At 39.5% G+C, this 23,450-nt stretch overlaps 1 protein-coding gene across 1 annotated transcript in view; it reads right to left on the bottom strand.

Annotated features, from left to right (window-relative positions):
- Positions 1-7,656: 7,656 nt before the first annotated feature.
- Positions 7,657-23,450, bottom strand: part of WDY (WD repeat-containing protein WDY) — a 40,906-nt gene continuing 25,112 nt past the window's right edge. The window contains exons 13-18 of the mRNA XM_083137485.1: positions 20,092-20,492; positions 19,032-19,272; positions 15,128-15,296; positions 13,224-13,445; positions 10,681-10,769; positions 7,657-7,859 (exon numbers count right to left, since the gene is read on the bottom strand). Of these exons, the coding sequence (XP_082993611.1) occupies positions 7,718-7,859; positions 10,681-10,769; positions 13,224-13,445; positions 15,128-15,296; positions 19,032-19,272; positions 20,092-20,492 (1,264 nt within the window). The 3' untranslated portion in view covers positions 7,657-7,717. The remainder of the gene's footprint in view (positions 7,860-10,680; positions 10,770-13,223; positions 13,446-15,127; positions 15,297-19,031; positions 19,273-20,091; positions 20,493-23,450) is intronic.

The raw sequence follows: 23,450 nt of genomic DNA, 5'->3' as shown, positions 1-23,450 counted from the left end.
TCGCGCAGCTCCTGAGTGCAGTGAAGTGTAACGGAATGGGAAACAGTGTTGTGCAGTGGCGCCTGGCTATAGGCGCGTTAAGCGGGAGGTGGAGGCCCCAATCGGGGCAAGCGACAGGGCAGCTCCCCGCTAAAGAAGTGCGTTTGCTTTTTGTGGCCATGATTACTCTGGTGCTATTAGTGTTGAGTGGCTTGGAAGAGAATCCTGGCCCCTGCACCATCGAGGACGTCATGGCAAAACTTGACTCCATGGACGAAAAACTTAACTCAGTGACCAAAGATACGGCCATGTTGAAGGGTGAAATATCCAAACTCACAAAGGAACTGAATGACACGAGACAAGAAAATGACAGGCTTAAGCAACAAGTGCTAATGAACGAGGACGCTATAGATAGATTGGAAAGTCAATCAAGAAGAAATAACCTCGTTTTCTACAACATAAGGGAGGAACGTGAGGAGACATGGTGCAGAACAGAAGACTTGGTAAGGGAGTTTTTATCAACGGAAATGGGAATCGATACTGATGATTTCGACATTGACAGAGCGCATCGTCTCGGCAGGCCAAACGGACGGACCCGGCCAATAATTGTAAAATTGGCATTTTATAAAAGGAGGGAGGAAATTTTATTGAACAGTTATAGAGCCAAGAATACACCAGTCTATATCCAAGAAGACTACACGCGCCGAACGCGGATGGTACGTTCAGAACTCAAGCCGTACCTTATAGAAGCAAAGGCTCGCGGTCAACATGCTAAATTGCAATATAACAAGCTACTCATAAATGGAAAACCATTTACTTTGGAAGAACTGAAATCCCCTAACAACGTCTCGTCAAAGCCAGTTCCAGCAAGTTCCAGAAACGCAGAAGTAAATTTGGCAACAACTTCGGACAAAGGACCCCGATCGTCTCCAGGAAAGAAGGAAGTCGTCGACCTCGGCGGAAACAGCAGGACTCCCCCCACCCCTTCACACAGTGGACAATCGCCAGCGTCTGGAACTGCATCTGATAGAACGTGGACGTCCAAAACCCCCAGGCCATGAGTTTCGGAAGGTGCGTGCAGTTTCTATGGAGGGATGAAGACGAAGGCCGAGTCTCGGAAGCAAGTTGGAAATCCCCACCCCCTCCCAAATCCCACCCCTCCCCCAAGTGACGTGGTAGCAGTGACAGCAACGGAGGAAGAACGTCAGCCCGGGGGCAACTCCCACAAATATAAACACGTAAGTTCTCAGGCTAAAATATTTAGCATAGTGTACCAAAATGTTCGCGGGTTGCGTACCAAAATGCAAGTGTTCTCTCGGAACATATTATCTAACAATTACAGCATCGTAGCAATTACAGAGACTTGGCTTAATGAAAACCATCTAAGCACGGAACTTTTTGATGATCGCTATAACGTGTTCCGATCTGACAGGAACCCGACTGACTCTGGGAAAAATCTGGGCGGGGGTGCTCTTCTGGCAATTCATAACAAATACGCAGCGACGCTCGTAGGCAAATTTAACGACGACCCTAACGTCGACTCATTGCTTGTGAAAATTGTAATTCATGGACTGCCTACCTTATACATCTGTATTGTTTACTTTACTCCATGCTGTAATGACATGTCTTACAACTTATTTTATAATTTTCTTGAAAGGCATTGTAGACCCGCACATAACATTCTCCTCATAGGGGATTTCAATATCCCTTGCATAACAAGCAACGAATACAACCTCGTTAACGCCACTCCTGTATGTCGCGACTTATACAATCAAATGTGCTTTTTTCAATTACGCAGCGTAAATAACATTCAAAATAGTAACGGCAAAACTCTCGATCTTGTGCTAAGTAACGTTTTTGGCATGCAGTTGACACGAGAAACTCAGCCACTCGTGCCTGAGGATAAGCATCATCCTTGTCTCGTAATCGAAATAAAGCACAGAAAAAGGACACAGAGTAACCATCCACCAAACAACCTCTCGTACAATTTCAAAAAAGCTGACTTTAACAAACTATACAACAAACTATCGGTCGTTAACTGGGATACACTAAAACTCTGTGATAACGTAAACGAAATGACAGATATGTTTTACAACATAATATACGAAGCATTTGACGCGTGCATCCCCTTGAGACGCCTAACCCCTCCTAAATATCCATGCTGGTTTACCGCCAATATAATTAAAAAAATAAAAGCAAAGGCTCACCACCACCAAAAATGGAAGCAAAACGTAGGTAACCCAGTTCACCATGCCAACAAATTTAAAGAACTCAGAAAAGCAATCAAAAAAGAAATATCAGCCGCCCATAATAATTACTTGTTCGACATCGAAAGCAATATTCAAAGTGACCCGTCACTTTTCTGGTCGTACATAAATCGCAACAGGCAAAACAAACAGTTTCCAGTTTCTTCAAACAATGAACCCATATTAAACCTGAATACCGTCGTTGATGAATTTGCGACATACTTTCAATCTGTGTACGCAAACAATACGGCAAAGTATAACCTCGAGATCATGGCGGAGCACACCGAGTGCAAAACGCTAGATTCACTCAACATTCAGATGATCAGTATGTCTGAAATTGAAGCAGCTGTAAAAAAATTAAAGCCAAAGAAGTCGGCAGGGCCAGACAAAATCCCACCCTACATCTTCAAAGGATGTGTAGACATTTTAAAAATTCCACTCTTTATTATCTTCAATGCGATATTATCTTCCACGCAGTTTCCCGAACGGTGGAAAGTTACTGCTGTATGTCCAGTACCGAAATCCTCGGAGAACAGAAACATACAAAACCATCGTCCTATAGCTCTTTTATCTGCCCCTGCTAAAATATTTGAGCAAATCTTATATTGCCACATATATAACCATGTAAGAGAAACTTTTTCTGAATACCAGCATGGCTTTCTGCCCAACTGCTCAATAGAAACAAACCTTGGCGAGAAACTGCATTATATAAGCACGGTGCTAGATGATGGGGGGCAGGTGGATGTAATATACACTGATTTTTCCAAAGCCTTTGACACTGTAAATCATGATGTACTACTAAGTAAATTGGGCACTTTCAACTTTTCCCTTCCCCTCAGGAAACTTATGGCGTCATATTTAATGAATAGAAAACAATATATTTCGTATAAAGGCCACACATCCAGCGAATTTCTAGTACGTTCCGGAGTACCTCAAGGGTCGAACATAGGACCTCTTCTCTTTCTTCTATTAATTAACGATTTACCAGAGCATTTGATTAATTCTAGAAAACTGTTATTTGCAGACGACCTGAAATTCTTTCAAAGAATAAAAAATATTGAAGACTGTGTCTGTCTACAACAAGACATAAATAGGTTGAGTGCGTGGTGCTTGTGCAACGGTCTTTCTCTTAATGCAGCAAAATGCTATTCTGTTACTTACTCTAAACAAAAAACGATCTTAAATTTTCAATATAAACTTAATAATACCAATCTAAAAAAATCTGAAACAGCAAAGGACCTAGGAATATATTTTGACTCTAAGCTAACTTTCACTCACCATATTAACAAAGTAATTGGCAACGCTTACAAACTTATCGGGTTCATTATTAGAATGGGCAGAGACTTTCGAGACACCCAAACACTTAAGGTATTATATTACTCATTAGTGCGTTCAAAACTTGAATTCGGGTCTGTTGTATGGAACACTGACTGTATAGTACAGACTACAAAAATAGAGCGAGTACAATCAAAGATGTTACGTTATATGAAGTATAAACTTGAAGGTACTTATCCCAAATTTGATTCGTACAGTAATCTAATAGAGGAGCTCCGAATGCACAGGCTTGACGATCGAAGGACAGTGCGTGACCTGCTGCTGCTCTGGAAAATATATAATGGAAAACTTCGCTCTCCTCTTTGGATCTCACAATTTAAATTACGCGTTCCTAACAATAAGACGCGACCCAATCATCAAACCTTTTTTGTGAATAGAGCGCGAACAAACATTGTCAAAAAATCCCCTATCTGGAGAATGAGTATTCTCTACAATGCCTTGGAAAAGCGTAACAAAAATATTGATTTGTTCTCTATGCCATATATACAATTTAAAAACTGTGTAATGAAAACAATATCAAATAACAGTCAGTGAAGCATGTATAAAAACCTGTATCTCTGAACTCTCTAACTGGGCGCCAGCCTGTTGAGTTCATTATTGAAAATAAATAAATAAATAAATAAATAAATAAAATAAATAAAAATATTTGATAGCTAATGTCTTTTGTGCTTGCCATGATTTTCAAATTATTATAAATTACAATTTTTCTTGAACCAACAAGAAATTTTGCGCAAAATGGTTTTATTTTAGCTAATTTTGAGCAATGTTGAATAAACTTTAATCTCTTGAATAGCAAATGCACCTCAGTGCTTTAAACTCGGTTATTAGCAGTACCGTATAATGGACTTAAATTTATTTTAAAATTAGCTGGAAAAGTCCTGAAATTTATTTCTAAAATATGAGTGGAAATCATGAATTTGGTTTTTAAGTCATGAAAGAATTACAATTGGATGGCAACACATAGGTTACTGTTTACAGGAACCATAGTCAGTTTTACCACTAAACTACATTAGTTGGTTGATAATCACTTTGATTCTGTAATTAATTCTGTTTTCTGACTCGTTTTGTGGAACATCAGTCGTTACATTAGTCCGTAAGCTATGTTACGGCATAACTCCTCTTACCCACGGACACTTGTGAGGCAATATTTCCATAACATTATTCCAGTGCAGGATATCTTCTGTTCTTTCTGTACTCCCTGTTGTTTTCCACTGTGGTGCTGGTGAAAATGCCATTTCACCATCATCTTGTCTTTCAAATGAACAGGTAAGAATGCATAAATATTCATGTGTTCATGAATATGCTACATTGAAGATGCTTGCTTGAGCATACAGAATATGTTCCCACTGGTAAGTTTTGTAAACATTTTAAAATATGTTTGGTATATTTCTCTTCTGCTTTGTATGGATAATTTATTGAGTTTAGTAACTTCGTGATTATTTTTAAGAATTTCAATATTTTGAGCCCTTGTGGCAGTACAGTGAGATGCATAAGTATTACCTATCAAATTATCCATCTAATCAAGGGGTCCTGGGTTCAATACCCAATGGAGGCACCTAGTGGTTCGGATCCCACTTTAAACTGTAGGTCCAGTGCCGATTAGCCTTACTGTGCATAAAGTGGACTTAAAACACCAACTCAAGAAAAAACTCAAATTATGGTCTTTGTTTTATGTGGTGAGAGATTCAAGAATTGAAACAAGCAGCTTACAACATACGCACCGGCATACTTAAAGAGAAAAATTAATTAAAATAGTCATGGACAATTTGATGAGCAATACTTCTGCATCCCACTGTACACCCTAGTAAGGAAATGAGTGTTTTTTTTTGTTTTTTTACGCAAATATCCTGTGTTATCACAACATAAATTAAAGTTGTAAATTTGTATATAAACAGTAGTTGCACAATCATTAGTTTGTAATCATGGTGAATTCCATGTATGAAACGAGAGATTACTCCTATTAAATGAAAGATTGTTAATTTTTACTGATTGCGTTTACTTTCAATAATTTAACAACTTGGGCTGAGCTGATACCGATGAACTGTCAATGTAATTGTATGAGCTTATTTCATTGCATAGCTAGCAGTTCATTATGCAGATGTTGCTTCCAGTTTGCTGGCAGATGTGCTCTCACAGAGTGGCACGGGTGACTTGACTGTGAAATGCATTGTAGCTTTATTCACATGAACTTTACTGTAGTAAAAAAAATATTAAAGTGCTCCCCTGTGCTTTGAACCAAGCCATGAAGGTGTATAGGGGGTGTGGAGTTATGGCCCCACACTTTTTCTTGATCACGGCGAAAGTGGGGGTGATGTGCCCAGAGTTTCCTCCAGGTACCCACTTTATACAATGCTGAGTGGTGATGGAGCCGCTTGAACAGGTGGAAAAAATCCCGGTTCTCCCCCACCTGGGATCGAACACGGGGTCTCTCTCATCGTAGTTTTACCTTAGTGAAAGTTTTAAGTCCAGTTTATGCACGGCTAGGTCAATCGGAATTTGGCACTGAATCACTATGTGCACCATTGAGGGATTGAATTAGTCTCTGATCTTGATTCACATAAAAAAGTTCTTTTCCTTTACCAAAAGTACCGAAATAAATATACTTTAAAACTTTTCTTCGCCAAAAATTACAGAGATAAAGTAAACTGTGTATTCCTTCCGCTTAAAACTTAAGACCACTACACCTTGCAAAAACGACACAGACATAGTTTAAAAGTTATAAAAACAAAATTAAATTAAATTAAATGTCAAGTTTTCTTGGCAAAAACGACACCAGAGTAATTATAACACCATTAAGCCTTGTTTCCATGATTATGAAAAACTAAATATGCTGGCCAAGGCAGTAATTTATTTTATTAAAAACATAAACTAAACGTAACGTTTCAACCTTCTAGCAAGGTCTTCATCAGACTCTGCATCAAGTACAAAAGAAACAAGATACACAAAAAGGGCATTATATATACACAAACATTACTCCCTCCAGACTATTAGAAAGTTGTTAGGAACTTTCTAGCAGGTGGCTTTCACTTGCCAACTGTACTTTCACCTAAAAGGCTAAACATAATTACTTTCATATAGAATGTGGTTGGACTTTTTCTCTCACGCTCTTTTTCCTTCATTTTTCTCCATTCTCCTCTCCTCTTTCTCTCTTGTCCTTTCCACTCTTTCTAACACCTTCTTCCATTCTTTGTTTAACTTCAGTCCCCCATTCCAGTTCATTGTGTCTTCTTCACCTTTCTTCTCTATTTCCTTGGCTTCCTTCCATTTTCTCACTAACATTCTCTTCTCCCTTCCTATCTGCTTAGCCTCATCCCACTCTATGTCATGTCCTGTTTCTCTCGTGTGCTTAAATATTGCATTTCTCTCTCTCTTAAGTCGTACATCATCCCCATGTTGTTTCAACCTGTCTTTCAGACTCTTTTTTGTTTCTCCTATGTACACACACTGACATTCTTTACATTTCACTTCGTAGATAATCCCTTCCTTTTCCTCTTCTCTGTTTTCCTTTTCTTGTTTACATTCTTCGCTATTCCTAAGATGCTTCTCCCTTCCTTCCCGTAAGTTTTAATGACCGATTTCCTAAGCACTTTGCATATCTTTTCTGTGGTCTTCCCCATACTCCTTATTCTAAAACTTCTCTCTTTTTCTTTCTCTTCCAATTCTCCCCTTCCTTTTTTCTTCCTTCTTCTGTTTGTGTATATATAATGCCCTGTTTTTGTATCTTGTTACTTTTGTACTTGATACGAGTCTGAAGAAGACCTTGCTAGAAGGTTGAAACATTACGTTTAGTTTATGTTTTTAATAAAATAAATTACTGCCTTGGTCAGCATATTTAGTTTTTCATAATCATGGAAACAAGGCTTAATGGTGTTATAACCAGAGTAATGTTCAACTTTAAATAGAAAACATCAGCAACGTTGAACTTTTCCGTACCAAACCACAGAGAAATAGCTATCTCTGTTCTTGATTACAAGGCAAGAACACTACCATTATGCCACGTTATCTTAAAACAATACTTCAATGCACTTTTACAAAACACAGAAACTGCCAGAAAGTCTAAAGAAGATATTTAGTTTATATGTTTATTGCATTGCCTTTGACATACGTTACCCAAAAATTTACAGAGTTATAAAATTTATTTGCACTCCAAAGTGATTTTAATTTGATACCTCTGATGGACTGTCACTCATCGCAGAAGGTGCATATGATGCTACGGAAGTCTTCCTGTCGATAGTTTGTGGTTTGGTCTTCACGTGGCGCTTTTTCCGCCTAAGTTTCATCTTTTCTTCAGTCTTCTCCCTGCAGCAGACATTAACTACAATCAGTACTAACTCTCTAGCCACCTTAAACCCGAAGGTTTATGGCTGCAGCAACACAAGTCTTCGATCTGTCCTTATCCTGCGCAAGATCAATCCAATCTTTTCCATCCTTACCGATTTCCTTTAAGTTTCTCTCAACGTTATCCCTTCATCTTCGTCTTTGCCTTCCTACAGGTCTCTTACCATCAGGTTTCCCAACAAGAATCCCTTAAACTCTTCTTTCCTCTCCTATTCGTGTCACATGGCCTTCCCACCTAAGTCTTCTTGATTTAATTATTCTAATAAGATTGGGACGTAAATACAAATTATGCAGTTCTAAATTACATAAACTTCTCCACTCACCTGTCTCATCTCTTTTAGGTCCAAATATAGGGTTTCTATAAATTAGTTATACAAAAGTAACCGTTAATTGTGAAGAAAGTGTATGTGTAACACAAATGGTTTATTCATCAATGAATACAGCATATCTTCAAGTTTATTGTCGCACGTTGTTAGTTTCAGACGCAGACACTGGAGGCGTGAGCATTTGTTTATCTTACACAAGTACCGACTTGGATTGGTCATGGTGTAACGATTGCATGGCCACCTCATCGACGTTGCTGGGAAGAGGGGGAACAAACACGTTGTTTAATGTAACCCCAGATAGAGAAATCCAAGGGCGAACGAGGTGGCCACGACATCGTATAGGCATATCGGTTTATTGGTACAATTACCGATTATTTTACAGATCCGATATATCGATAAATATCTTATAATTTAGTGCAAAATTCCGCCATTTTGATGTAATTTTTATGGATAATCTCGATGCCCTACTGTTTCAAAATGAATTGTCTAAATATTCAACTTCTTTTGCACTGTAGTCACCTCGAAACACATACTCCCTCTGTCCCATAATTATTGTCCAGTACACCTTTGTTTGTTGTCTCATAATAATTGCCTGATATTCAAACTGTGACATTGGTGTATACAGAAGAAGAACATGAAACAAGGGAATGAGTCATACAACTTTACTACTCAAGGATCAGTACAAATTGTGCTTTCCATCTGCCTCTTCGTCTGTCATTTCCGTACTACTATTTTGGCATACCGGACTATAATTATGGGACAGAGGGAGTATTTATTAAGAAGATCAATGAACATTTCAGGTTCTTCAAGAACTATATCTAATTTATATCGGATCGGTAGAATATCGGTTATCGGTATCGGTAAATTTTATATCAGTATTGGGCAAAATTTCATATCGGCCCATCCCTTCTGGATTTCAAATTATCCAATATCCATTTCAGATGCAATGGATAATCCAGATAGAACAGATTTGATGAAGGAATTGTAGAAAATCCATACAGTAAAATACATAAATGACGAATAAAATAATATGTGGATAACCCGTAAAATGGGAAAAAAAGGAAAGTCCTCCCCTGTGCTATGCACCATGCCATGAAGGCGTATAGGGGGTGTGGGGTTAGGGCCCCACACTTTCTTGATCACGGCCGAAGGTGGGGGTGATGTGATCAGCACCACATCCCTGGCTGCCTTTACCCCCCAGAGTTTCCTCCAGGTACCCACTTTATATGACGCTGGGTGGACACCGGAGCCACTTGAACAGGTGGAAAAAATCCCACTTTCTCCCTCACCAGGGATCGAACCTAGGTCTCTCGCATGGTAGTCAGACACCCTAACAACTAAGCTACTGCGGCTTTCCGCCCGTAAAATGGAGAATCAATAAATGCACACATTCGGATATCTGGACATTTTGGATAATCCGAATACCCAGATAATTTGGATAATGCAAATATTAGATATATGGATAATAATAATATCAGAATATCTGGATATTTTACATCCAGATAGAAAATTATCCGATATCCAGATACAATTTTATTTGGATGTGGCTGTCCTATTCCTGATGAAACAAGTTGTGAGTGATCATTATTTAACACTGCAGTGGTCGCATGGATCACTATAGATATACGCTCATTTATATTTGCATGCTACTGCCATTTGGCAACACTGTTGACCTTTTCTCCCAGTGTATCTTCCTGGAACTCTTGTTTGTTCAGCATTTATTTGAAAAATGTCCATTGTTGACGTGTTATAGAGCTTGCATTTCAATGGAATGACCTGCGTGGCTATTGACGGGAATGTTTTTGGACACACAATTTTTTCGTATATATATATAAGTTTGCGTTTCTAAAAATCTGTTCTAAATGTATGAAGTGGGTGTCTCCAGACCAGAAGAAACCCGTTTGTGGATCTAGTGCGGAAAGAGAACAATAAAATTAAGATTTAAGATACCCTGGATATATTTCCTTCCTCCTGTGATGTATTAAGTGAACTTAATACTTTAAAAAGGACATTCTTGCTGTAAAACCAGATAAATTTTGAAAAATTATGGGTAAAATGATAATATTCGATGGATCACAACAGTGACCCATGCGACCAAAGACAAGTATTTTTTCTGCACAACCACTGCAGTGTTAAATGACAGGGCTGAATTTTATGCTGCTACATTTGGTTCCTAATAGATCAGTCTACAAGGTGCTTGCTCTTATCTGCAAAAAAAAAAAAATATTGTAGGTCTTTTCACCATTGTCATCATCCATGAATTCAACAAAAACAGACAAAGTAAAAAACACAAAAAATAAACCCCATAAAGTATGGTATGGCTGGGGAGAATTTATCTACTCCCTGTGCCATTGTGCACATCATTCAGATACTCCGAACACCATGGCAAGAAAGCCAGAGCCCTGAAATGAGAATCCATACCTGTAAATGTATAATTGATAATTTACGATACTTACTGGACACGCATTTCACGCACTAGCGGGGGAGTTGGAGGCCTCTCAATAGGAAGAAGTTCTTGATAATTTAAATGGGAAAACACCGGGACCTAGAAAATATTATATACTTTTAACGTATTGCAAGCATTGAAGCAAGTTATTCTAATGTACACTAAGGTAAGACTTCATGCATTATCTTTTTGAGATTGCCAATTTTTGCAATTGTCACATATACATTCAAGTGTTATCAAATGACAGCTGCATGTGGAGTACAAAACAAGTGTTGCCATCTACATTTTCGAAAATGTAACAACAAATCACAATTTTCCCCAGATCTTACAATATGGAAATTAGTGAAAATGTGGATTAAGAGTTTCATTTCTTCTCTAATCATTCATTCTTTCTGTCAGAATACATGGGAACAATCCACGGAAGTCACTGAAAGTGGCAAGTTGCTTTGTGTTCTGACATGACATGTCCTGCGATATTTAATTTTCTAGCCATAGTGGTGACTGTGCAGAAATATATGGGCATCCCCTTTTTCGATCGAAACCTGGGGCAACGGCATGGCCGTTTTTGGTCTCTCAACAAACGGCACCAACCTCTTCTCACCCACCAGACCTGAACCTGAGGTTATATTTGGATTAGCGATGGTCATAAATATCTGAAATCTGGATTCAGAAATTTTACTCTCCGAATTTTGGGGGGAGGGGGTGGGGAAAGAAGTTTATAATAATTTTTCAGGGTGGTTATTCACCGGGAATTCCTTGAAATCTGGTAATTCTGCGTGAATTATTGTCTCGGGGGAATTACACGTGAATTCTGCTTGAATTTTTCTCCACAGACGTGAATTGAATTTTTGCATATGTATAAATGCCCTGAGGCAAATTTTCACAGTTTTGCTTTTACTTTTATCGACAAATGAAAAGAAATGTGTGTGGAAAATTAAACAGAATTCTCTCAATCTATGTACTTAGTCGCCCTACGTGACAGAAGAAAGTTTACTGAGAGATAAGGCATCTTTAAAGTTTCTTAGATAAATTTGAGTTTGAAATTCTTATAATTAACAATTTTTCATGGATTAGTATATCCCGTAACATTTGTGACTTGTGTTTGTAGATGTAGTTAGAGTCTGAGTGCGTAAAATTTTATAATCCTTTGCGCAACAGCCCTGAAGGACCTTGGCTTACCTACCGACTGCCGGTCTCCCTCCCACGCTTTCCTTCGTCACCTCTAAGCATAGAGATCTGCAACCAGTATTGGAATAGTCGGGGGGTCAGCCTGACGTATCCCCAGCCGTTATAGTAAGTTTCCAGGATCGGATTACGCTTACTCATTCGAAGCTCCCCAATTTCCTTACGATGGTGGGTTGCCACCGGCCCTATACGTAGACCGAATAAATTCCGACCAGAGCCGGATTTGAAACTACGCCGTCCCGCAGCAAACGATCTCAAGACGAGTGAACGCCTTAACCCGCTCGGCTACGGAGGAGGACTGAGTGCGTGAAATGGCAAATGTAAATTCCGCACCTTAAATGAAATATTTTATATATACAGTAGAGCGTCGATTATCCGAAGTAATTGGGGGACATGGGTGTTCGGAAAACTGGTTTGTTCGGATAATCGAACTGTACATGTTTATTTGCCAAAAAGAAGTACTGTACAGTAAATTTATTCATAAAAACAGGCATCCCTTTAAGTATTACAAAGTAACGTACAAAGGCAACTTTAGTAGGAATATATAGTATGTGGTACAGTTTATTAAACAAAAATATGTACATATTACATGCGCATTTTGCATGAACAATACACACAGTACACAAAATTAACGTTTAAAAAAATCCTTTATTTTGGTCAGCAGCGCCTTATGAAGGCCCCATTAGAAGCAATGTTCCGCCAGCGGTGGCTCAGTGCGGCGACTACTGTGGGAAACTTGGTTTGGGAGTGAGGGGGATGATGGACGGTAGGGTGGGAGAGTAACAGGTGCGAGCGAGTACACAGTTCGGTTAAGCGGTCGTTCGGTTGACCGACGTTCGGATAATTGACGCTCTACTGTATATATATAATATTAATTGAATTAGAATTTTTGGATACATTGGAATCACACAGACCCTTCATATTGTTAATGTGTTTCTGTGTGACTGGTGAGCAGTGGTAAGACATAAGGTTGAAATAGAGAAAACATCTGCTTGTACCCTTGAATTTTTGGAAAATTTGCCTTGATAACCAGGAATTATACTTGAATTTTATCATGGTCCACCCTGTTTTTCCAAAACTTTTCAGGTAGAATTTGTTAAAGTTCTTGACGTGCTTGCTCTTCCCTGAAAAATATTCTGCAGATATCTATAGCTTCATTAAAAAAATTGTTACATTGTTTATGGTCAGACTAGGTAGGATCTCATTTCCTAGCATGACTACTGTGTGAACTTGTAACTACATGAAGCGTCGGAGAGATTTTGCATAAAGTAGGCTGAAGAATTGTTTAAGAACAAGAATGCAATTCAATTAAGATTCGCAGCTCTTTATCCGAACAAAACTGACAAAATTCCCAGATTGCTGGCTTACCTTGGCACCGCTCATATCGATGTATGGCGCTCTCGGCATGTGGACGTATCGTGGAGGAAGCTGGAAGTTTTTCCCCAGGCGAGGAGACGCGAGTCGCTTCCCTGTGGTGCCGTGTGTGATTTCGTACTCCGACAGAGGCTGGATCACTTGCCCAGAGGCCCTCATGCGTTCTATCTCCTTCTGCAGGGCCATCTCCATCAGGTTATCACCTTTCGTCAGTACCTGGAACAACAAATGCAACCATACGTTCATTACAAGTTTGAGGATAATATTTACTGCGATCTTATTTTAAACTTGATGAAAACCCATCCACTAACACACACAGCATGCAATAAAAGGTAAAATTAGTGTTGAGTCTATATACGAGGCGTATTTTTTAAGTAAGTACCGTTTTGATATGTACAAAAACAAGTAAACTTTTTGTAACAATTTTATTGTTACATGAAAGACCACACTTTTATCTACTTTTCCATATAATTACCACCAATATTAAGGCACTTATCATATCGAACAACAAGCTTTTGTATTCCGTCGTCATAGAAGTTTGCCGCCTGAGTTGACAGCCACTGCAACACAGCCGTTTTGAGGCTATCGTCGTCATTTTTGGTACCCATCGTGAGCACAATTTTCGATAGTTGAAGCGTTCGGTAACAATTTCGTAGACAACACTTCTTGAAACTTCAGGGAACTCCTCTGATAACGAAGAAATCGTTAAGCATCTTGTTCTCTTTCACTTTTTCGTCGACTTTCTGCACCAAATCGACAGTGATCACTGAGGTTCGCCCACTCCGTTCCTCGTCATGAATATTCTTTCGGCCATCTTTGAATGCTCTTACCCATTTGCATACCATTCCATCACTCATAATGTTTTGTTTGTACACTTCACAAATCTGACGGTGAATTTCAACTGCTTTCACGCCTTTAGCACTAAGAAAACGAATAACAGCGCGTATTTCACAGTCGGCGGGATTCTCAATCGGCGGAGGCATTTTAAATACGCAAAAGCAAATGTATACACGATCGATTGTTGCCGCAATGGCGTCTGTGGCTTGCCAACAGATGTAGGTACACAGTGCGCATGCACGGGACACCGACCGCAGCGGTGGAAGTTCAAAACGGTACTTACTTTAAAAATACGCCTCATACTATGAACTCATTTTTTCTCAAAGTTAAATGATGGCATCACACTATGATTGTATGTCTTGAAGAACACATCACTAGATGGCAGTGTAATGAATGGTTATTGTACATAGAAGTCAATGGCACAACAACCCTTGTGAGCCAAGGTCTACCTACTGAGTGCTGTCTCACTCCCACATACCTCAGCAGAGGGAGATCATTCAACCAGTTACGGGGTGATGTGTGGTCAGCACAATGAACCCCCGGTCATTGTTGTAATTTTCCATGACCAGGTTAGACTACTTGTTCGTAGCTCCTCAGTTTCCTCTCAATGGTGGGTGGCTACCAGTCCCATAGACAGGCTGAAATCTCAGGACAAAATTTGTTCGCTTTCCTCAAGGAGACTTGAACCAGTGCACATTCCATAGCGTGATGGCTTAGGGAGATTTCACACCAAAGCGACAAGTGATACGTGAATAATCAATTGAAGCTTTCGAACAGAAGCGACAAGAAAAGCTGCAAGTGTCGCTTGTAACTTGCATGTCACTCTGACTGACCCATTTTCTCAATACCATGCATTGTGTCACCTTGTGCTCTTGTTCGCATATGTGCAGTGAATGCTTTGCTTTAGATTTAATGGGCTCGTGTCGCTTGCAGCTTCGGTGCTAGTTCTCCATGTAGCTTGTTGCTTACAACTTGTCGCTTTGGTGTGAATTCTCCCTTACATCACATGGCCACGGTGCAGGACACACTAATGATAGTTATTGTCAATCCTTACAACTCACCTTCATCGTGGTGAAAGATGCCTCTCGCTTGATGTCGGGGGGAATTCTATAGGCGAGCTTCTCTGGCTCGAGAGCCAATGAAATATTAGGCCATGGCTTCGACATTCCCACTGTTGCCAAGTACTGACCACCTAGCGTCCACAGCCTGACAGAACAGTCTGCACTGGAACTGGAAACATACATGTTACGAGAACAAACTAAGGAAGTGGCATTTCGGAAATAAAGAATGCATGAAACTGACAGCCTTAGTTGCAAAGGTTTCTCTCTTGAATTTTAGCCAGAATTGTCTCAAACAGTAAGGCTTTCTAGTGTATCGAAAGTAAAATGTTTTTGCTCATTTATGACTCTTTCCCTAGGGCCTCCCCCCATGGTGCAGTGGTTGCGTTGTCACCTTGTAACCAAGGGGTCCCGGGTTTGATACCCGGTGGAGGCACATAGTGGTTTGGATCCCACTTTAAACTGTAGGTCCAGTCCGATTAGCCTTACAGTGCTTAAAGTGGACTTAAAACACCAAATCAATGACTCATTCCTTCCATAGAGTCCTAACAATGGAGTCAGACAGGCCAAATTTCCACTCGCAGTGTAAATGCAAGTCTTTACAGTTGATGAACGAAAAGTTCCTAGATTTTGATCCCAGCCTGAGCATAGGTGTTATTTGTGAGTGTCCCTTCATCAGTTTCACTTAATCATCACTCATCCTCATCGCCACGTGGCAGAAAAGCAACATAAAACAACTAAAATACGAATTACTACCCACACTGATACATCCAAATTGAATAAATTTAGATTGGGCCAGAATATTTATAAATGTCAATACATAATTCTCCTATGTACATATTGCTTGCATTGCAGATTTTTTCTAGCTTACTGTAGTTAAAAGCATTCAAACGTGTATTTTGATTCTACGTAGTAACATCTCCTGTGTGCAGGGGGGTCGAACTGGTCGATTGACCCCCACCTAGAAATTTCCATCTACTTTTTTTCAATTTATGGCAATCTGTAAACGAAGCACTTTATTTCACCTCATTTTGCGTCATTGTTTAAAAATGGCCTTCAGATATCAAATTTGGTACGAATCTTTCATAATTTGCAACACTGAAACTCTATTAATTTGCAACTTTCACATGTTTTGAAGCTTCTTATACTACTGCGTTTGCTGCTGCTACTGCTACTAATGTTAGAAGTAACTATTATGTAATCTTGGTTGTAACAAGTACTATATTATTCATATAATAAACTTATTGGATGCTAAGATAAACTAAACTAAAACTGCCTACTAGTAGTAGTAGTAGTAATAATAATAATAGTAACATCCTTTAAAATACCGATAATGCAATAATTTTAAAAATGAACCCCTCTTTAACAATCTTCTGCATATGCCACCTGGTCTGTATCACAATATTTTTGAGGAGGGGTTGTCCTCGACATCTTTCATTTGACCCCCCCCCCCCAGGAAAATTTCTGGCGACGCCCATGCCTGTGTGTGCCAAATCATCATCATAATTTACAACTTTACACTAGGAGGCAACGTCGACATCTACAGAGAGAGAGAGAGAAATGAAAAAGAGAAAGTGAGAGAGAGACAGAAAGGAAAGGGAGAAGGAGAGAATTCTCTCTCTCCCTCTCTCTCTCAGAGAAAGAGAGAAAGAACACACACACTCTCTCTCTCTCTCTCTCTTTTCTTTTCTTCCCCTTCTTACCTCCTTGAGAGAGAGAGAAAGAAAGGGGAGGGAAGGGACTTCTCTCTCTCTCTCTCTCGAGAAAGGGAGGGGGAGAGAAAGAGAGGGAGCAAGAATCACCCCCTCCCCCAACTTGCGGAGAGGAAGAAAGGAAAGGGAAGAAAAAGTCTCTCTCTCTCGTTTCAAAGGCAACAGATCCTGTTGCAGTAGCACTGGCTACGATTTCACACAGATAAAACAGCGGTAGCAAAAATTCAGGCAAAGTCAGGACAGCTCGGTAGCTCAGTTGGTAGAACATTGGCATGGTATGCCAAAGATTTGGGTTCGAATCCTGGTTGCATCTCCATTTTTTTCCTGAAGATTCTACGTAGCACATCTGTGTGTGCCAAATCTTCATTTTTGATGCAACATATTGGGGAAACACCACTCCCTGTTGTAACTGTAACGTAGATCAAACTATAAACAAATGTCTGATGAAGAGAGCATGTGTTCTCTTAAAATGTTATTCCTAAAAACATGTTTAATGATTGCAAGGACCATAAACTAGAGGAAGAATTTCAATACATATTTTTTTTGTCGGAACTTTATGATATCAGTCTACCATGATTTTGCTTTACATGTAATTCCACGTGAGATAATTCCAGGATACTAAGGGTGTCGCATGGCTTTATTGCAGACCATTTCAGATAGCTGAACTCCAGAAAATATCTACGATTATTAAATTTCAGTGCACGTTGTAGAAGCTTGTAGAAGCAACGTCAAATCAGTATTGCCCTATGGAGTAGAATCCTGGAAAGTCTCAAACAGATTACAAGTTTTCATCAACAGATGTCTCAGGAGAATATTAAATGTACATTAGGCAGAAGTAATCACAAATCAAGAACTTTGGACATGAGCATCAGAAGACCAGATTAAATACCAAATTAAAAGAAGAAAATGGAGGCCCAAAAGCTCAGGGAGATGTACTATTGAAGAAGAAGAAAGACAACAGGGGAAAAGTTGGAGAAAAGTGAAGAAGACCGCGTGCAATACAGTGAGGTGGAGAAGCTTCGTGGATGCCCTTTGTTCCAGTAGGAACTAAAGGAATTAAGTCAAGTAAGTCAAACACGTTGTCTGATAACAATCTTAACATTAGATATAAGTGCTTCTTCAATTTCTAAAATTGACTGACTGAGCACTTAAGAAGAACAAGTCACAGGTATAAATTTAATTTTTCTTTTATGTATGTATTGCTTGCATCGCAGAATTATATCTCTTGCAGTTTATGGTTTGTACAAGCACAAAAACTCAATTTTTGGCATAATGTTTAGGGAGACACACGCTCCCTGAGACATTGGGCACGTTCCGAAAGTCCCACGAGTTTAATGCATTAAACGAGTTATGGCCTATCGTGAAGTTTGTTGTGGCGTTCCTTAAGTCGATTTTCGTGTGATGCGTGAAGTTCATTCTCTTACAAAAGGCATGGGCCGGGAGGCTGGTTTGTTCAGTGAGAGTCTGCTGCTTGCAGACAACGCATGTACATGTTGTAAAAAATGCATTATAATTTTAATAGAGCAATATGAAGCAACATACGCAAGATGCAATATAATCAGTTAACTGTTCTTACAGTGTGATTAAAATGAGTAACAACACCCACAGTCGAGTTTATTTCTGTCGGAAGAATATGCCTTCCACTGCACGCCATGTGGAAACTTTCTATAAACAAAATGCTACTTTTGCGTAGAGTCTTCCCTCAGTCTGTAAAATAGCTGGTTTCACCAGGTACACGAGCCCAGTTATTGTTGAATTTGTTTGTCTTGTTAAGACTTAAGGAATGCACCTAGTTATTCTTAGTTTGATTAGTGTTAGTTATACCAATGTAGTAAATTTAACAGAAATAAAAAGAAGCAGTTATGCAATGAATCTTACCAATAATGTTCTATTGCTTAAACATAACGACTTAACAAGTCTTTTTTTATATTATTATTATTTTAAATGAAGATGTTATCAAATATAATTATGGATCTCAAATATCATCAAGTAATTCAAAATCATCGTCCTTTCTACAAAGATTCTTTATCTCTTCTGTAGGATTGATTTTCTTGTGAAAAAGAGAACTCCATAGTGATCTATTTGGGAGGATGTGTACTCCGGAAATGTTATGACAAAAATTGTGTTTTTCTGCTTGTAAGAACTGCAAGAGAAATAAAGATATAAATTTATTATAGGAACAATCATGTACATACCTAGCATAAATCTTGTACTGATCTATATATTCTATGTGGCTGATGTAGTCAAGATGACCCCTGTGCGATGAAAGAAGTATTGGCAATGGTTGCTTTCTCACTGTCCTCTTCGCCTTTCCCAGAAACCTCTCCTTCAATAAAAAGGGAAATATTAAGCGATAGTATGGAAGCACGACTTTCGGAGGGTCCGGTAAGGCATAGTTCGTCAGAAGCCATACTTTCAAGTAGCCACAGGTGTCGCCTGAAAGGAAGAATGGGAGTTATCAATCTTAGGCTGCAGTTAGATCCTTTGCAACAAATATTAACCCCACTTTTTTTTTGGGGGGGGGGCTGTTTACTAGGAGCCATTTTACTACATTTTGTTATTCCAAGTAGATACCCAAGTGTTTTCACGATGCTGGGTCACTACTCACTCACCTTCTAGCCTTCTTAAACCTGAAGGTTTATGGCTGCAGCATCTGTCCGTATCCTGAGCAAGATCAATCCAATCTTTTTCCATCCTGACCGATGTACTTTAGGTCCATCTCAATGTTATCCCTCAATCTCTGTCTTGGCCTTCCTACAGGTCTCTTACCATCAGGTTTCCCGACAAGAATCCTGTAAAATCTTCTTTCCTCTCCCATTCGTACCACATGGCCTGCCCACCTAAGTCTTACAACACCTAAAATTGTGAACTCCCACCAGGAATCAAATCCAGGACCTTGTGCACCAAAGGCAAGAGCACCAACTATTAGGCTGCATGGGAGCTCATGCTTTGCTACATATTTTGAAGTTAAGGTTTAAAAAAAAGGGGGCAAAATTGGAGCAAGTAAAACAACAAAAAAGTCGAGTAAGAAATTAATGAACCACTTTGTATCGATCTAATGCACCTGCAGTCTAGCCAACAAAGGTGGTAACGTGAAAACTTGCATAGGTGCAAAAACAAAAATTCTAGTTGCATTTTGTGACTTGCAACTGCTAATTTGAAGCACTAAATTTATCCTAAGCCACATATGATCTGGAGAAGAATACCTTGAGATGGCAACAATGGCTAGCAGGGAAAAGAAACAGCAAAATTTACCAGTGATCAGATACTCATTTTCCAAATCTGTAGTCATCGTACGGATATAATCTCCAGGATTGTGGTTCGCCCTGAACTGAGAAATGAACCCTCCTCTGTTCCCGTGGGACCAAACCTGGATCATTCCGTTGGCAAGGGACACAACAACTGTGCCTACGTTGTCTGCCATTGGTCTCTTTGTGAGGAAGATCACGGAGTGTACCGCCGTGTGGCGATATCTCTCGTACTCTGGTGGCAAAGGCACGTGAAGTCTCTTGTGCAGACTTGGAGCGGATGGTTTCCTTTCGGTGTCTGTTTCCTTATATCTCTCCTCCCCTATCTCTTCTGGGCTGGGAGCGAAGTGAGTGGCCATCTGGGAATAGGCACTTGTCTGTAGAACGTGTGAAGATGCTTCGAAAGACCTGCAAATTAAATTTATGAATTCTTTATTGTTACAGTAACACTGAAACTGCAAGTTTTGCAGACTAAACGCACGGCCATGAAATTAGGCATGTGGCATACGTTCCTCATGTTGCCACATCGGAGCACAACCCCGTGTGTTCGGTGGCTTAAGAGACTGAAAGATCTCGTTGTAGAGTTGGTCTTTGTAATCCATGTGATACAAACTGACAGTATTTGCTCGAAAGGTCAGGGATGGCACAAAAGTGTCCCAGAGAGAGGTCGGTCTGACGCTCGAACTAGGCAACGCAGCTCGGTTGACGTTGCAACATGGTGCACGGGAACCAGCAACTTTTGTCCCACTCTCCCTTTGCTTTTCCCATATGTGGCACCAGTGCAATTCTGCCTATTTCCATGGTCGTGTGTTTAGTGAAAAAAATTGTACAAATTCATTCTCAATTTCAGAAAAAAATTTCTGATATTTCTACTTATGCATGTCACCTTACTAGTATCAAAGAATATGGAGGACAGAATCAAGAAAATATGCACGAAAGAATGTGAAAAAGAAGGCAAAATAAATAGCCTATGGAAACAGCTTGAAACGAATGGCTATGAGAAGGAGGATAGACTGGACATGAACAGAAGAAGGAAGAAAAGTGGCAGGGGAGAATTGGAAGAGGAAGAGAAAGAAGAAGAAAGGAGGTGTGGAATAAGGAGTGTGGGGAAGCCCACAGAAAAGATATGCAAAGTGCTTAGGAAATCGGGCATTAAAACTTACAGGAAGGGAAAGAGAAGCATCTTAATAATAGCGAAGAATGCAAACAAGAAAAAGGAAAACAGAGAAGAGGAAGAGAAAGGGATTATCTACGAAGTGAAATGTAAAGAATGTCAGAGTGTGTACATAGGAGAAACGAAAAAGAGGCTGAAAGACAGGTTGAAACAACATAGGGATGATGTACGACTGAAGAGAGAGAGAAATGCGATATTTAAACACACGAGAGAAACAGGACATGACATAGAGTGGGATGAGGCTAAGCAGATAGGAAGGGAGAAGAGAATGCTAGTGAGAAAATGGAAGGAAGCCAAGGAAATAGAGAAGAAAGGTGAAGAAGACACAATGAACTGGAATGGGGGACTGAAGATAAACAAAGAATGGAAGAAGATGTTAGAAAGAGTGGAAAGGACAAGAGAGAAAGAGGAGAGAAGAAGGAAGGAAAAAGAGCGTGAGATAAAAAGAGTCCAACCACATTCTAGATGGAAGTAATTATGTTTAGCCTTTTAGGTGAAAGTGCAGTTGACAAGGGAAAGCCACCTGCTAGAATGTTCCAGAACAACTTTCTAATAGTCTGGAGGGGAGTGATGTTTGTGTATATATATTGTCCTGTTTTTGTACCTTGTTACATTTGTACTTGGTGAAGAAGACGTTGCTAGAAGGTTGAAACGTTACGTTTAGTTTATGTTTTATAATAAAATAAATTACTGCCTTAGTCAGCATATTGAGTTTTTTCAGTATCAAGTGTTTTTTATTTTCCTTGGAAGGGAGTGGGGTTCCGATATGCTTGATAACTTACTTCATCATGGTGGTACAAACAAAACTGATGCAAGGTCACCGCAAGAGCTACTGAAAAATATGTTTTGCATCCATACATGATCATACATTAGAACCTCCCTGATGGCGTAGTGGTAACATTGTCGCCCTGTAATCAAGGGGTCCCAGGTTTGATACCTGGTGTAGGCACATTGCACAGTGGTTCGGATCCCACTTTAAATTGTAGGTCCAGTTCCGATTAGCCTATCTGTGCATAAGTGGGCTTAAAACAACAGTTTAAAAAAATATATCATATTCAATTAAGGAAGGAAATGATTTGATTTAATTTTTGTTATTTAGCATCGCTTTTCTGCCACTTTTGGCTAAGTGTGACGATGAGGATGAGGATGAGTGCTGATGTGATGAAATTGATGAAGGGACACTCACAGAGAACATCCATGCCCAGGCTAGGATTTGAACCTGGGACCCATGACGATGCAGCAAGTAAACTTATTTGATGAAGTAGAACACATTGTATTCTGCTATTGGGTTTTTACTCTGTGTAGATCATGCTTTTCCACATAAAGTCACCATTCATCCTCACTATGATTAAACTAGTGGGGTAGAAATGCAAGCAAGATGAAAAGATTGGAAAGGAGTCAATGGATAACAGGCGAGCCTTCTGAATAAAACCTCTACACTGCAGGATAGGAGAGGATAAACTGGATATTTACTGTATATCACTGCATAATCATCTCACCCTGTTTTTCGGTCCAAAAATTGGTTTACAACCTTCATCATGTAATCGTCACATTGGTGCATCAGATAACAAAACCAATCATAGTGGTGAAAAATCTTCTGACACAGCAGAAGATTAAATTCTGTAAGTCCACATATCGTAACACTCTTAACATAACATAACAACAACATAACCCATGGTGTAACAGCTTGTGAAGGCCAGTGCCTACCTACCGACAGCCCACCTCACTTCCACCAATCACTTATGGGTGACATGTGGTCAGCACATTGGTGTTATAGGTTATCCATGACCGGGTTACACTACTCATTTGTAGCTCCCCAGTTCCCTCAGGATGGTGGGTGTCCACCAGTCCTATACACAGGCTGAAATCTCGGGAAAAGAGTTGTTACGCTCTCCCCAGGAGACTCGAACCTGCACGGAGCCCAAAGTTTGCAACACTGTAGTAAACATTGATGCACAAACAACTGTGTTAATGTTTTTTCAGACTGGAAATATATTTACTAAACTGTCATGAAGAAATGATATGCATCAATTTGGACTATTCAATTTTAATGCGAGAGTATGTTCACAAGTATTCCATGCATCCTAATCTTGCACTAAAGACAGTTTAGTAATAAATGATTTTTAAGTGCCGGTAAAACCAGCACATTTTATTTTTTAAAAAAAAAAATCACAATAGACAATAGTTCCACC

Source organism: Lepisma saccharinum, chromosome 16, assembly GCF_977018435.1.
Source record: "Lepisma saccharinum chromosome 16, izLepSacc3.1, whole genome shotgun sequence".
Lineage (NCBI taxonomy): Eukaryota > Metazoa > Arthropoda > Insecta > Zygentoma > Lepismatidae > Lepisma > Lepisma saccharinum.
The sequence above is the reverse complement of the archived record's forward strand: the minus strand, read 5'-3'. Positions and strand labels throughout refer to the sequence as shown.